At 56.4% G+C, this 14824-nt stretch overlaps 1 protein-coding gene across 1 annotated transcript in view; it reads right to left on the bottom strand.

Annotated features, from left to right (window-relative positions):
• PLB1 (phospholipase B1) overlaps nt 1-14824 on the bottom strand; it is a 90549-nt gene that overhangs the window by 26503 nt on the left and 49222 nt on the right. The window contains exons 29-38 of the mRNA XM_036029952.1: nt 12676-12719; nt 12023-12131; nt 10598-10649; nt 10122-10202; nt 9519-9584; nt 8748-8848; nt 7684-7765; nt 6914-7018; nt 5753-5848; nt 5148-5219 (exon numbers count right to left, since the gene is read on the bottom strand). Of these exons, the coding sequence (XP_035885845.1) occupies nt 5148-5219; nt 5753-5848; nt 6914-7018; nt 7684-7765; nt 8748-8848; nt 9519-9584; nt 10122-10202; nt 10598-10649; nt 12023-12131; nt 12676-12719 (808 nt within the window). The remainder of the gene's footprint in view (nt 1-5147; nt 5220-5752; nt 5849-6913; nt 7019-7683; nt 7766-8747; nt 8849-9518; nt 9585-10121; nt 10203-10597; nt 10650-12022; nt 12132-12675; nt 12720-14824) is intronic.

Raw genomic sequence — 14824 nt, 5'->3', positions numbered from 1 at the left:
TTTTTGGCCTGAATGGTGTTCGCAGAGGGGGAGGGGTGAGAGGAGACAGAACCCGAGTGCTCTCAGAAGAAACACGCGCTCTCAGTCCTGGCCCCACCACTTCCTCTCGGCGCGTGCCCGATGCCGTTCATAAGGTCGTGCTCCTGCCTGGCCTCAGATGTGCGTTTGCAGCCCCTGAAACCCCCCCATCTTACAGATGAGGGACAACTGAGGTCAAGCGCGAGGAGGGGCCTGTTCCAGGTAGAGAGCAAGTAGGGAGTGAGCACGGGGCCTGGCCTGACTTGACAGGCCTTCCTGACCAGGAACGGCTGGGTCCCATTGCTCACACTGGTGTCGGGCCCTGCGCTGTCACAGAGGAAGGGGAAGAGAGGGACTCAGCAGTCACCTCGGAGGACCAAAGCTACATGCACAAATCTCCCAGCCCCCCCACCCCGCACCTCCCCACCCCACTTCCAGAACACACCACGTGTGTCTCTCCTTCCTCCTGGGTCTCTGTTCCTAGCTGGCACGTGGGCCAGAGGAGTACTCAATGCCAAGGGCAGGAAGTGCGCCCGGGACTGTCTGCAACAGTGCAAGGCAAAAGAGGCCTTATCATGGCAAGTCACCATGGCTCACTAGGCTCGTCTCCAGCCAATGTCATTTAGCTTCCCCTGAGCATTCGCCACCACATGAGGGCAACCTGGGAGTACCCTACCTGTAACTGAGCCGCGGCTACAGAGCCCCCGCGTGCTCAGAGCACTGTTCTGAGTGCCAGGGTGAGGGGAGGGCATGAAGAGGCTTACGACCCCCAATCAGGCAGAGAAGGCAAGAAGCTAGGAGGTGGCAGTGAGCATCAAAGAATGCTATGGCCTTAAGTGCAATGACTGATGAGGAATGGCCTTCAGTAAGATCTGGGAATGTGTGGTCCTCACAGACCAGACTCAGTGGGGGGTGCGTGGCTAATGAATATGCTCCCCCCACTTCAAAGGAGCCTTGACTGGGCCTAGGGCCTGGGGGCTGGAGCTAGTCTCAGAGCAGCCAGAAGGGGAAAAACAAGAGGACAGAGAAGCACCCTGACCTTATGGAAGTGCTGAAAGTCACACTGGAGAGTCTATTGGGTTGCATGACCCAAGGGCTGGGGGAGGGGCCGGAGAGACAGACCGAGTCAAAGGGGTGGGAGGCGAGGGAGACACCGGAATTTGGTGGGGAGGGAGGCCGGCGCAGGAATAGCAAGAGCAGGTCCAGGCCAGCGGCGGACAGGTGGCCTGGGCTGCCCAGGGCTTGTTTTATTGACCAGAGGCTGCGTGCCGTGTGCATGAGTCAGCACAGCTTAAAGGCCGGGAGGAGGGATTCCATCGCTTAGTCCGACCGGCTCTCTTTGGCTCTGTTTGTAACAGCAGTGAGTAAAAGGTGAAGCCCATTAAATTCCGGACAGGGAAGTCTGTGCAAAGACGGGGTAGCCTGTCTGGGGGTGGGGCAGTGCCAGGACAGCCGCCTGAGGTGCGTCAGCAACGTGAGCCAGAGGCTTCAGGGAAAGGTCATGTTCACTTGGCTGTGTCACTAGGTTTAAAGTTCCTCGGCGAAGGGGTGGTGGCTCTTCTTTTTTTCCAGTTCTGTGCTGCTCGGCCCAAACCAGAGCGCACAGGCAGGTCTGGGCAGCCCCTGAAGAGGGGCCGTGTGCCAAGGAGGCATGCCTACCGCATGAGACAGGGTTTGCAAGGCTCGCCTGTGACAAACGGCTGAGGGAACCGAGGAGAAGACTCAGGGGAGGGGGCGGGGGCGGTAGGAGGGAGGAGGACCTAACGGGCCATGCCACTCCAAACGCTGGATGTGCTAGGCTAATTCCACAGCCTGCTAATGGGTTGCCACTGGGCAGTTTAAAGGCACTGCCTTGAGAGTGCAGAAACTTAAGCAGAGGCCATGGTAGTGCCTTGGGAGGGATGTGGTAAAATGACCCATTTATTCTATGAGAACTACATCAGCGGGACTCCCAGGTCCTCCCCGCTGAGAGCATAAGGTTATGTAATCCTCTGTTGTTTTGTGATGGAAGGTCAGACCACATAACCTTTAGCAAACAAAGGGCTAAGTGCCTGAATGGGGGAGGGGTGGCGGTGGGAGTGAAGGCAGGGGGTGGCCAGAGGGGCTTGGGGGAGAGTCCAGTGGGTAGGGCCCCTGCCTGAGCTTCCGAGGCTGCAGAAAGGTGGAAACGCTGTAACACTGACAGAAATAGGAACGTCCTAAGGATCTCTACAGAGCTGGGGAAGACAGATATGCAGTTCCTATTTTAGCACTCCATACTCAAACATTATTTTCTGAATGACAGTTTGTTGAGTTGGGGGGGTGGGGTGGTGAGGTCAGGGCAGGATTTTAGGAGATTCAGAAGTCCAAAGCATTCAAAAGATAATAGTGTCCCCCGTGTATAATTCAAAATAGAAACACCGTGAAACAATACGTATGGTGGAATCCAACACACTTCTGCTTTTTCTGAAAGGAAAGACTGGATGTAACATCACTTGAAATTATTTTGGTCTCTCCCTTTCTCGGCCTCTCTGTCTCTCCCTCTCTCTTTGCATTTCTCTTTGGTTCCCCTGCTTTGTTGGTACCTGGCCCGTTCCTGTAAGCTGCTGTCTGTGTAACCTGATACCACGTAGGGAAAAGCAGCTCTTAAGGGTTAGAAGCACAGAGGTAGAGTCTGGGAAAGGATCAAGAAATAAAGACACAGGTTGGGGAGTCTCATACAAAGAATTTAAGGGGATCTCCTGGAAATGGACGAATCCCAGGGGGGAAGGGATGGGGGACAGAGGAGAGAGAAGAGCGCTGAGAACTGACAGCTGGACAGTGTCAACATTTTTGAGGCTGGAAGAAGGAAGGAGGGTTGTTAAAAGAGACGAGAATGGGCAGCAGCTAGAAAAACAGGACAACGAGGTGCTTTTGCACCCAGAAAACTCACAGAGGAGGGAGTTAACTTTGTCAGATGTTTAGAGAGGGCCAGATGAATAAGAGCTTAAAAAGGACTGTGCTGGTCTTTCAGCTGCTTTCTTCAAAGCCTGCGGAGTTGCCGCCAGCTGCCCTGGGCTAGGGAAGGAGCGGGCAGAGAGGTGGTGAAGGCGGGAGGGGACGGCCGCCATAGTGCGCAGGGTGGTTATTCACAAGTTGGCTATAAAATCATTTGTCCATCCTGGAAGTCCACCAGAAATCCATGGAGTGTTGTTAAGAGGCCAACCTGGCCAGGCAGGATGCACTTGCAGTTGACTGGGGCGGGGGAGGAGCAGGGAGGAAGCTGAGAAAGTGCCCAAGTGTTTGCATCCGTCTCGGCCCCCTCCTCCCCAGTGGGTCCTGCCTGTTGCGTCTATGTTTAGACACAGCTAGCACGGAAATACGTGCTGCCTGGCCCCTGCCAGCTCACACTGAGATGCTGGTGGACGTTTATATAGCTCTGAGGCACACGGGAGGGAGCAGATGGGACCTGGGGAACACAGAATGCTACATTGCCTGGTGTGGTGAAATTGGGCTGGCCAACAGATGGAGCCTTTGGGAATGGGCTCTGGGGTTGCCTGGCAACCGCTGCTTCCAGGCTGGGCTTCTAGGGTTCCGGGAGGCTGGGTTTGCTCTCCTCTGCTCACCAGTGACTCCGTCAGGCTCTGTCCGGGAGGAGGAGCAGAGCCCACTGTGACCTGAGTGTTGGTGGGGCAGCACCCTGTTGGGGCTCCTTGCCTGGCCCGGGGCACAGGGTGGCACAGGTCACCCTGAGGCCCATGGCAACAGTCACTCCCTGACCCAGTGCCTTGGCTCTAACCCAGTACTTAATAATTGTTTGGGGGAGAGGGGGGCAGGGAGAGCAATGACGGCTCCCTGGAATGGGTTGTTATTACTTCTACTATTTAATGGAAGGTTGAACGGGTGGGTTGGAGATGGCTCTCCATGGCTAATGTTCAGAACAGACACAGGAATTGTAAAAATGTCGACACGCTTACCTCCAGTGTGGTTTACAGCCTCTGCTCTGAGTCCCCAAATGCCCCTACTGCAGAGGTGGCCTGGTTCCTCCCCTAGGACCCTTTGGACATGCTCAGGATACAGCAGTTAAACCATTCACTCCTGGCACAGCAGAGTCTTCTAGGCCTGTGCCCCAGCCCTTTGACCAGCACCTGGCCTTTGGAGTAGAGGCATCCATGGTACCCTGGCTGACCCATCTCTGGACTATCTCCTTTGCTCCTTTGCTCCATGCACCAGACCCAGCAGCCAAGCCCTCTGTGGCCATGGCCCTCACCTCCTCAGCCCTTCTTCCCCACCACCCTGGCTCTCCTGATGAGGCTGATGGCACACAGGCTGAGCCTGGGCCGCAGACAGGGGTGGGGAAGGTAGCAGACAGGGCACATGGGGCCCGGAAGGGCTGGCACCCTCTCCGGAGCCCTGGTAGACACATGGGTGGGGGGGGGGGGGACTCCCGCTCAGCCTGGAGGGTAGGACCCACTGACGCTGATGCAGCCGACCCAGGAGGGAAACCCAGCCTCCCGGATTGGGTCAGAACCTTCTGCTTTTATTGCCACTGAGGGCTCTTGGGCCTCAGCCTTATTTGGTTAAAAAGTCATAAGATAGGGCCTAGAAGAGGGAGCTGAAGGCAGGCGGAACATGAACCTGCCCCCACCCCAGGCCTGAAATCAAGCTGAACAACCACTTACATTTTCCTCCTTAAAAGGAGCTGAGCTCTCACCAAGGCCACTCCGGCTTGCCCTTCCTCCACCCAGCTCGCAGGCTGTCCTCTGTGACCCTGTCCCTGCCGGAAACTCCCGATTCAGGCTCTGCCACCACGAGCCACAACTTCGGACCTACGGGCTTCTCCCTGGGCCCCCCCCTGCGGTCTGACTTTCCCGCCTGCCCACGTGCCCCTGCTCAGGCAGGCCGCCTCCTCATCCTTCTGGCTCTCCGACTCTGTGCAGGAATCCACCTCGCTCACCTGACCCTCCACCTCTGCTTGGGCCCAGGCCTCCTCTCCCACCTGCTTCTCCCCTTTCTGTTCTCATCGACTTCCTTCTGTCCTCCCGAGTCCATCTGCTTCCAGATGAGGGGCAAGATGGGCAGGGAGGATGCTGTAGGGGAGGCTGCAGCGGGTGGGGTGAGGTCAGAGCTCTGGTTCCTGCAGAGGAGCAAAGCCGGCCCTGCTCAATTACCTGAGCGGGGCAGGAGAGGGCCACATCTGCTGTCAGGTCCAGGGTATCGGTTTTCCTTCCCAGTGGCTCAAGCTGATCGGGGAAAAACAAAGACACAGGTGTACTCATTTGTTTCCATGGCCATGAACTTCCCCGGGCAGCATCCTGCCATGGGAAAGCTCCAAACACCATTTTGGGGGCCTTGGCCTCCATTCCTGGCTGTGCCAGCTGCCAGCTGCGGGATGCTGGGCGAGTCCCTGAGCCTCTCCAGGACTCAGCTTCCTCATAAACTCACAGCACAGCAGGGCCACTGGGAAGCTTCCACCAGGTAACGTGGCTTAAGCCGCCCAGCACAGAGGCTGCCACGCAGGAAATGCGGACCGTGTAAAGGGCCTGCCTTGCATTCCTGCAGAGTCCCTCGGCGGGGTTCAAGGCACAGAGGAGAGGGCGTAGCTAACCCTGGGGTCTTAGGACTATTTTCAATTCTATAGGCGCCTACAGACGTGCCAGCCAGCCAGCCACTGCTCCTCTGTACCTTGCTGGCAAAGGGAGGCCAAGAACACTCCAGTCTATGGGAACTGGTGCTTTGCTGTAGACCAGGGCCCCGGGGCACCCCATTTAATTACCATATTGACCCAAAGGGCTCTGGCGAGCTGGGAGTGGAATTTCTGACTGGGGTGGATGCAGTCCGGGGCGAAGAAAGACATATCCGGGCGCCCATCCTGGAGGAGAGAAACACATTTCCTCAAGATCCCATTGGTGTGGAGGGCAGAGGGGGCGCCATGATCATTGGCCTGAGCCCTGGGCTCGACCCCTCAACACCTTTCTCCCCTGGGGGGCTCTGAGCTGTTGGACTTCTGCTGGGCCTGCTCACCTCGAGGGGGAGATCAGAGCAACCCCACAGAGCCGAAGCCTTGGGTGACCACCCCCAGCCCCCATCCTCCTTTCTGGCCCCACAGTTTCCCCTACTGAATTAAAAAAATGCCGTATTTGCTTTTAGGCACATTGGTGTGAGGCCCTGGCCCGTGCTGTGGTCGAGGGCATGAGACCCAGTCCCTAAGGAAGTCTTGGCCAGCCAGCTGGGAAAAACCACTTCCCAGCCATCGGCCCGACAGAACTGGTGGTCTCGGTGGGGAGAATGGGGCCGAGGCTCAGGGCAGGCCTGGACAAAGCCACTATGGGGCAGTGGGCCAACCTCCTCTTCCCTTAGCCTCCTCTTCCCTTAGCGGAGCCCTTAGCCTGGAGGCCCAGCTGGACAGAGCCGAGGGCCTACCCCGGCCCACTCACAGCGCTCTCCTGCTCCAGGTGGGAGTGCCAGGTGCAGGGCACCACCAGGGGTGCAGACCGAATACCCCAAGCCCTCCTTTATGACTACAGGGTCGTGTACATGTGGCAGAAAGTGAATTTCTGGGGTTGGAAACGTGCACGTCTGCCCTCTCCACCCTGTATTTCCTGCATGACTGTAGGAAGACTGTTGACACCTCTGAGCCTGTGCTATACGGCGATGGTGAAACTCACCTCAAAAGGCAGCTGTAAAGATTTTGTGTCTGGCGAGCACAGTGCCTGGCACATAGCAGATGCTCAGCACAGCAGAGGCTGCTTGCCCACGCCCAGTTGCCTCTGGGAAGGCAGCTCGGACGGTCCAGGAGGCTGCGTCCACCTGACCAGCACCTGGAGAGCTGCCCTGGCCGTTCCCATTTACTCACACTCTGACGAAAGCACGTGGCCTCTCTGCCCTGAACTTCCTGTCCTCCCTGGAAGCCCCATCGGAGAGGGCAGGGACCTACCTCCAGGAGGGGCAGGCGGACGCTGTGGAAGAAGGGCTGCAGCACCACGGAGAAGTCCTCCCGCGTGTCATAGCGGCCTGACTCCACCAGCTCGCGCATGCTGCTCTGGGGACACACCCACGGGTGCCTTCAGCACAGGCCCTAGGTGGCCCAGGAGCCCAGTGGGGAGGGGTGGGAGTGGTGGGCAGAGCCCCATCCCCCTGGGAAATGGAGCGGGTGCCAGCTCAGCCCTTCCCTTGGGCAGGCAGACACACTTGGTTGCAAAGCTCTCTCCAGAGAACTGGGAACAGGTTGGGTCACCTTTTTGTTTTGCTTTTATGTGAACTGCAAACTCTGAAGGGCCAGGCAGGAAGTCCCAGAAGGAATAAAAACCTGGGAAGAGTCTCCAGAGAGCCCCCAGGCCTGCCTGTTGAGGGGGTGAGGAGTGGGTGGAGTGGGGGCAGCTGGACCCCCGGGGCGCAGAACTGGGGCTCCCATGGGGCACCCAAGGCTACTGTCCTCAGGTCGAGTGTTAGGGCTAAGCCACCACAGGTGGCTGGGCCAAGGGGGCTTTGCCACCTCGATGCCTTTGGAATGATGCCACCCAGCCGGCTACCTGAGACACCTCTGCCAGGTGGGGCGGAGGAAGGGGCCTAGATGGTGAAGCTCCCCTCAAACCCTGCATAGCTCTTCCCTCCCCTGTGTGCCTCCCCTTAGAGGCTTGGGGCTCGGGGCTGGCATGTTCGCCGAGCGGGGGAGAGCGCACCGAATGGTGCCCTTCTCGGTCTCACCTGGTAGGCTCTGGTGACGACCTCCAACCTGGCCAGCTCTTGGGAGTTCTCCCGAGGGGTCAGCACGCAGTTACAGAAAACGCTGCGCAAAGAGAGGGAGGCAAGGGGCCGAGCCGAGGCTCCGGTCAGGGGCTGGTCCTGTCGCACGGGGCGGCTCAGCTGAGCCCGGGCTCAGGAGCACGTGTGCCGTGAGGCTCCGATGCGCATGCCCCGGGCAGGTTTCCCACCTGACACGGGGACTGGGCAGGTCCCCACGAGGGCATGAATGAGCACCCTCTCGCAGCAACAGAGCACCAGTGCTGGCCTGCAGGCGCTGGGCCCGAAGCAAAGCATGCTGAATGAACGAATTTAGCCACTGAAGATGCCATGTGCATTTTCTTACATAAAATAAAAGTGCACCCTCTGGTACTGGGGCTGGGATTTGGGGGCCTCCAGTGGCTCATGTCCCCAGACAGCTCCTTCGTTGACACTAGTGACACTGCATCTTTGTTTTGCTTAGGAATTATTTCATGCCCATAAAATATACTTAATTTAAAAGAGACTGCATCTCTGAAGCGCTCAGGACAGTGCCTGGTTCACAGTGAGTTCTGTAAAAGTGTTTGTTCGGTAAGCAAACGTACCTACGAGGTACAAAGAATAATACAACATATGCCCACGTATCCTCTCACACAGCTTAAGAAACAAAATCCGAGCTTGAAGTTCCCTCCCTAACTCACTCCTGCTAACCGTGACGAGATTGCATGGGTCATTCCCTCACCTCCGCTTCAGTGTGACCGCCCCATGCTGTCCCTCACAGGCTGGGTGACAGACACCGTCTCTCAAGCCCTGGCCTCTGCCCCAGCCCTGGCCTCTCCCTCTGGGCTCCCCCGTGTCACACAGGTTTCTGCTGACACCCTGAGGTTGGAGAAGAGGTGGGGCATGGCTCCAACCACCCAGACAGGGGTGGTCCCAGCTCAAGGACCCCTTTACAGACTTGCGCACATGGATAGACCAAGTCACAAAGGCCCCGAGGAGCCACGGCCGCACAAGCCAGACCAGGGCCGAGGGCAGCCGGCACTGCCTACCTGGCCTGCGGCACCGGGCACTTGTCTGGGCTCCCCAGGAACGCCTGCCGCATGACGCTGGGGCTCATGAAGTCCACAAGGTTGACCAGGGCCCTGGGCACCTGAGGGCAAGAATACAGATGAGAGGGGGCCCCAGGGACTCCTCCCTCCGGCTGCCTTAGGGGCCTGAGAAGTGGGAACAGGCTCCAGGGGCCCCGTGGAATGCCTGCTCAGATGTGCCCGAGTGGAGTTCTGGGGAGGCGTCCACACCGGGCTACCCTAGGGCCCCGCGGGCTGTGTGTACCCCAGGGCTGCAGTGTGAACGGCACCTCCTGGAATGGGACTGCATGGCAGACCCAAGTCTGAATGCTGAGAGCTCAGCCCCATTCAGCCATTGGTTAGTGATCCCAAGTCTGCTAGCCTTAAATTTAGTGGGACAGACACCCGTTTCGGCAGGACATTAGCCCCTGACTGTTTCTCTCTAGCTCTGCCTGGACTAGCGCTGCTGAGCAGGCCTAGGGACGCAGCCATCCAGGGAACCACCCGGGGGTCAGAGGACAGCAGTGGCTTGCCTATGCCGGGGGGTGGGGACAGAGGCCATTGCTGGGCACTGGATCAGAGAGGGGCTTGCTCTACACACACTGTGTGGCCCAGAGCACAGTGCCAGCTGCTGCCACCAGGGAATGTCCCAGGGACCAATGTGGGGACAATTAGCGCACACACTGCTTTCCCTTCCTCAAGCTTGAGAGCCTTCTGGGCTGGTCCCAAGTACAGGGAGCTGCTGCCACCCACCTCTCTATGCAGGATGTCCAGGGCCTCTCGGAGATGGGCAAAAAAGTTGGCTGCAGAATAGAGATTCTGGGAAGAGACAGGAGGGAGAGGAGGAGCTGGTTAAGAGGAGGGGGCCGGGGGCAGTGTCAGGTCCCCCGCCCCCCGGCTCAGGCCCGAGGACCTGTCCTCCCTCTGGCCTCCAGCTGTCCCCAACTCATCATGCCAGGATCTGAGAGGAACCGTTGACCCCTCGCTGTTATAAAAGGGGGGCCAGCCAGAAGGCTGGCACTTTCAGCCAGAGCTCTAGCTCAGGGGCAGAAAGTGGAAAGTCCTCCTTCTTCCTGCCCGAGGTTTACAACTCCTTCTCTTTCTGAGTGCTCAGGAAGGGTGAGAGAGGGAGGCAGAAGCACCACTGATCTGCCACCTGCCACCTCGCACTGCTGGGACATCAAGGTGGGGCCAGAAACCTGAGGGCAGTGGGTAGGAAGTGTGTGCGTGCACACACAGAGGTGTAGTTGTGCGATTCTAGGGTTGACTTTAAGGACTGTGTTCAAAGAGGATCTCCAAGGCCTGCCTATAGGTCAAAGTCAGGGGCAACGAACAGGCCCGCCCTGCCCCCGTTACCGAGTCTGTGCAATAGTCGCATAAGTCACTGCCTCCGATCTGCACCGTGATGACCTTCCAGTCCTCGTGGAAATTTACTCTCTGCACAGAGGGAGGAGAACGCTTGATGACTTCCCACAAACAAGCAGGCAAATGCAAAACACCCCAGCTCTAGGAAGTCCATTTAACCCTCTCAGACTTCCTCGCCCACTTGAAATAATAGAATCAGAATCTCAGAGCCGAAAGAACTTTAGAGGTTTATTTATAGACCACAGAATCTTAGCACCCAGAGGGACCTTCAAGGTCATTGCGATCCGCAACAAATGTCTTCCCATTGACACAATCTCCTCCAGAAGGCCTCCAACCAGGGCTGCCCTACTGCCGCTTGAATGCCTCTCGTGACAGGGGGCTCCCTAGTTTCATGGTAGACTAATCCATTTGGGGACTTTTGTGGGTTAGAAAGTTCATGTTTAAGAGTAACCATAAATCCGACTCACGTGGTCATCTTTCATCCTCTGTACCAGAGCCTGGACTTGGCCTGCAAGCTCCCTGAAAAGGAGAGGAAATCAGTCCCGTTGAGGAACGGTGCCTGGATTTCCCCTCCTAAAAGGTCGGAACTGGAGGCTTCCATAGCATTAACCCGACTGCGTGAGCTGGTAGAGACCCTGAGGCTAAGGGACAAGGAGTTACTTGCCTGTTCTGGGGAGTTATTACAACAAATAACTCTCTGAAAATCCAATTATTGTGTTTGTCCTAAAGCTGGTATAGCCAATTTGAAGGTATAGCCAATTATATTTGTTACTCGTCATTTCCTTTCTAGAACTACACATGCAAAGCGTCTTTGAGGATCCCGTCTCTGAAGGACTGGTTCAGCCCCTGAAGTCAGATCGATGATCGCTCTAGCACGCTTCCTCTTTTCACCTTGGCTGCTGGGAAGCTGTGAGTGTGATGCTCAGGCACAGTAGCTACACAAATGCTCAGACGGATGGAGTTCCTTCCTCTCTTCCCTCCCAGGGGCTGTGATTTTTCTCTTACGTATGTGTTAGTTGTGTTATTTTTGAAATAAACTTATCTAAATGCTTCTTGTAGAAAGAGATGGAGAATAAACATACCCTGTACACGTGCCTGGGTTTGTAACTCACGGAAAGACTAGATTTCAGGCATCCTGGGCTCCCCACTGGCCCAGGGCCCTGTTTCAGCCCTGGGTGGGATGGATGCACAGCACGGTGACCTCCTGGGGCCTGATGGCAGGTCCGTCTGTCCCCAGCTATTTCTATTACCCCGCTGAGTGGACAGGACTGTACCCACCAACCAGAGGGTGTGGGCCTGAGCAAGAAGACCTCGGTGCGACAGAGGCTCAGACGACTGGGCCGAAACCAGGGGACCCAGGCTGCTGGGCCCTCCAGGGGCAGGATGAGGGGCCCCCTGGGGGATCGTCCTGGGAATCTGAGCGCTTCTGCTTCACGGCCTTTCAACTGAGCTTCCTGTTAGCTCCACCGAGGGCTGGCAACAGGACACCAGCGGCCTCTACGGAAGGAGGTTCTGGCTCGCCCATCCATTTGTTTGGCACGCTCTGACCTTTTGGGGGGAATGGCCACTTGTAGGGCTTTGGAGAGGGTGCATCTCTCCAGCACCATCATGCCATGGTAAGTTGTAAACACCGGACGAGGCCGGTCAGCTGGTTAAATTATTAGAACATGCTGTACATGAAAGTGAGGTCAGGAGTTCAGCCTTTGGGGTCACAGCCTTGTCCAAGTTCCAGCCTCTCTAGCTTAGCGACTGGGGTGGCCAGGGAAGGGAGTGGCGGAGAGCCTATCAAATCATTGGTGTGAATGGATGAATGTGCCCTTTGCACATGGAGAGCAGTATCGCAACCTTAAAGGGGAGTGCCACCTACAGCCTGCCCCCCCCAAATGCCGTACTCAGCCTTTGCTCCAGGAACAGCCTGATTGAGGAATGCATTTGTGTCGTTGGCACCACCGGTGCCCAGTGCGTAGCCTGTGAGATAGCCGTTAAACTTCCGAAGGATATCTGGAAGAGGAGGGGGTGAACAGGACACAGAGCACTTAGGACGGAAGGCCAGGGACCTTTCCTGGTCTGGGGTCCCCGCAGGGGGCTGCATTACCATTCTCAGGCAGCCCGGGGAGAGGCAGCGGAGGGTACGCCCAGCAGGAGCTGGGGTCTCTCTGAGTTGAAATGACTGGAGGACAGGGTGGGCCAGGGCAGCACGAGTCTCCGCTGGTTCGCTCACTCTCTTTCTCTCTCTCGCAATTCACAGAGAATTGTGCAGAGAATCCTCACTATCTTGTTTGATTTTCTCTGTGTGCTCTGGGCCAGTGGAAGAAACCTGAGGCTCAGGATGTTTGGGGACTCGCCCTAGGTCCCCTGGCTAGCACAGAGGAGAGCCAGGGCTTGACCCCAGGCCCCTGGGCTCCAAATACGGTGTTGATTTCACCCACTAAGCCGCCCGTCGGTAGGCCTGTCCTCCCATTTCAACCCTGGTTGGAGGGAAGACGCTGTTTCCTCCTTTCTCAGCTGAGAGGCGCCCTCGAGCCCCAGCCCGGCGGTCACTTACTCGGCAAGGTGGTCACGGTCTCCAGGGAGCCATCTCCTCCTGAGCTGTAGGGAGTAAGTCAGTGAGACTGAATCAGTACGTAGGTTTTTCTTAGCGCCCACACCATCAGCACCTGTACATGGTTCCAGGCCCATCTGTGTGTGTTCAAGAGAGTCTGAGAAAACCTGAAGCCCCCAGTGGGCCGGGTTCCGCATAACCCAGGATTAGAAGGTAAAAGAGAGCTGTTTCTTTTCTCCACCAAGTCGGGAGGGCGAGCGCTCAGCCGGAACACACTGCGTGCCCAGCCCGGAACGGCACCCTCCACGGTGACCTAGACCCATAGGCGGTGGAAATCTCTCTCTGAGCCCACTTTAGAGGGAACAGTTCTAGGAGAAGAGAGAGAATTATACAAATAAACGTGAGACAAAAAGTGAAGCCCTCATTTTGGCCAGATTTACGTGAAACATGAAAGAACACAGATCCACAGGAAACAGCTAGTCTACAGGAGACCTGCCAATTAACGTAATTTGTGTTCATTGCACCACGAGCTCCACGGCTGGGCTTTGTTCCCCTGTCGTCACCACGGGCAGACAAACACAGAGTAGATGTTTCATAACTCTCTGTAATGCGGGGTTCGACTCCTAATTAACAAGACAAAGAAATGCATTTTTTTTGGCAAGTAAATTTTATTTCGGTCCTCTGAACGGTGCCCAACAAGACAGTTTATTTCAACTGAGGAAAAGGCAAGGCTCCAAAGACTGGTGAGCCCTGTGGCTCCCACCGCCCGGGGCCCTTGGAAACCCGGGCCGCCACACCTCCCTCTGCGGGTCCTGCCTGCAGCCGCCGCCTCCCATCCCGCCCGTGAGGTCGCTCTCTCCACTTTGTCATTTTTTTTGGAGGAAGAGGCTCAACTCACATTTTTAATTCATTTAGAATCATTCATTGCTGAGCATTTCTCATCTAGAAGCTTTAATGACTTTAGAAAATTGCTTTTCTCAGACTAGCCCAGTACAGCGATTTTTCAACCTTTTTCATCTCGTGGCGTGCAATTCGCATTCTGTAGCACACCAAGAAATACATTATATTTTTTGATGATTTGACAAAAAAAATAGGTATAATATCGACTCATTCACACTGAATGGCTATTGTCGTGCTGGCAGTTGTCATTTTTTAACTTGATGATCTAAGGGAAAGGCGGTCAGGGCCCTCTACGAGACAGCCAGGTACGGCCTGCTTTGAAAGTCCTTGCTGCACACGGGCAGAAGGTCACTGCCCTAGCACGTGGACAGTCCCCCCGAGATGCTGACAGGCACATGGACAAAGAAAGCGTTCTGGGATTGAGGGAAACACGCGATTAAACAGGTGCAATTTTTAAAACCTTTTTCCATGGTAGGTATTCTCAGAGCCTTTCATGTGCTAAGATGCATGTGAATTCCCCAGAGGAAGGACACAGTAGGTAACGTTTCCCAAAAACACAAAGACTTTTGCCCTCTTCAGGACCATGGCTGGGGCTGGTGTTCCACGGAACAAACTTTGGGAAACGTTAGTCTGTATGTTCCACCGCGTGTCGAGCTGTCTCTCTGACTGGGACCCAGAGCTTCCGTGTGTAACACATGGGGACCAGGGGGCAGGTATGGGAAACATTTAGAGCAAGCAAAGGGCTTAAAGGCATAGCAGCCATTGAATGAATAGAGGAGGCTGAGTATGTGAGCCACTGAATGCACAGGCTGACACATGAGGCCTCACGGGACTTCACCTGCAGGCAGAGGCAGCGATGGCTGGGTGTTTCCTCTGCTGCAGAGAGAAACGTTTAGCCGAGGGCCGCCTGCCTGGGTCTGACTCTCGGGGCCTGTCCAGTGGGCCTGTGGGTAAAGTTGGGCAGATCACCTCCCTTCCCCGGACCGCACCACCGGGCACAGCTTCTCTTTTACCCGGCGGCTGGTCTGTCTCTTTTCTGTCTTTCTGCGCAGTGATGGGTGGCCCCTGCCTCGGTCAGCTAAGGCTAAAAGCAGCTGCCACAACCCCATCCTTTTCCAGGGCTGGAATGCGCTCTGCTTTCTTTCTCTCCCTCTGGCTTTTCTGTTTCTTGCAGCCTCAGGAACACCTGGGGACGGGTGGTCAGGAGGGGAGGCTCTGGTTGTGAGCCTGTTCGGGACCCACTACCTGGTTG

This window comes from Phyllostomus discolor, chromosome 6, assembly GCF_004126475.2.
Source record: "Phyllostomus discolor isolate MPI-MPIP mPhyDis1 chromosome 6, mPhyDis1.pri.v3, whole genome shotgun sequence".
Taxonomy (NCBI): domain Eukaryota; kingdom Metazoa; phylum Chordata; class Mammalia; order Chiroptera; family Phyllostomidae; genus Phyllostomus; species Phyllostomus discolor.
Note: the sequence above shows the minus strand (reverse complement) of the source record. Positions and strands in the feature narration are given on the sequence as shown.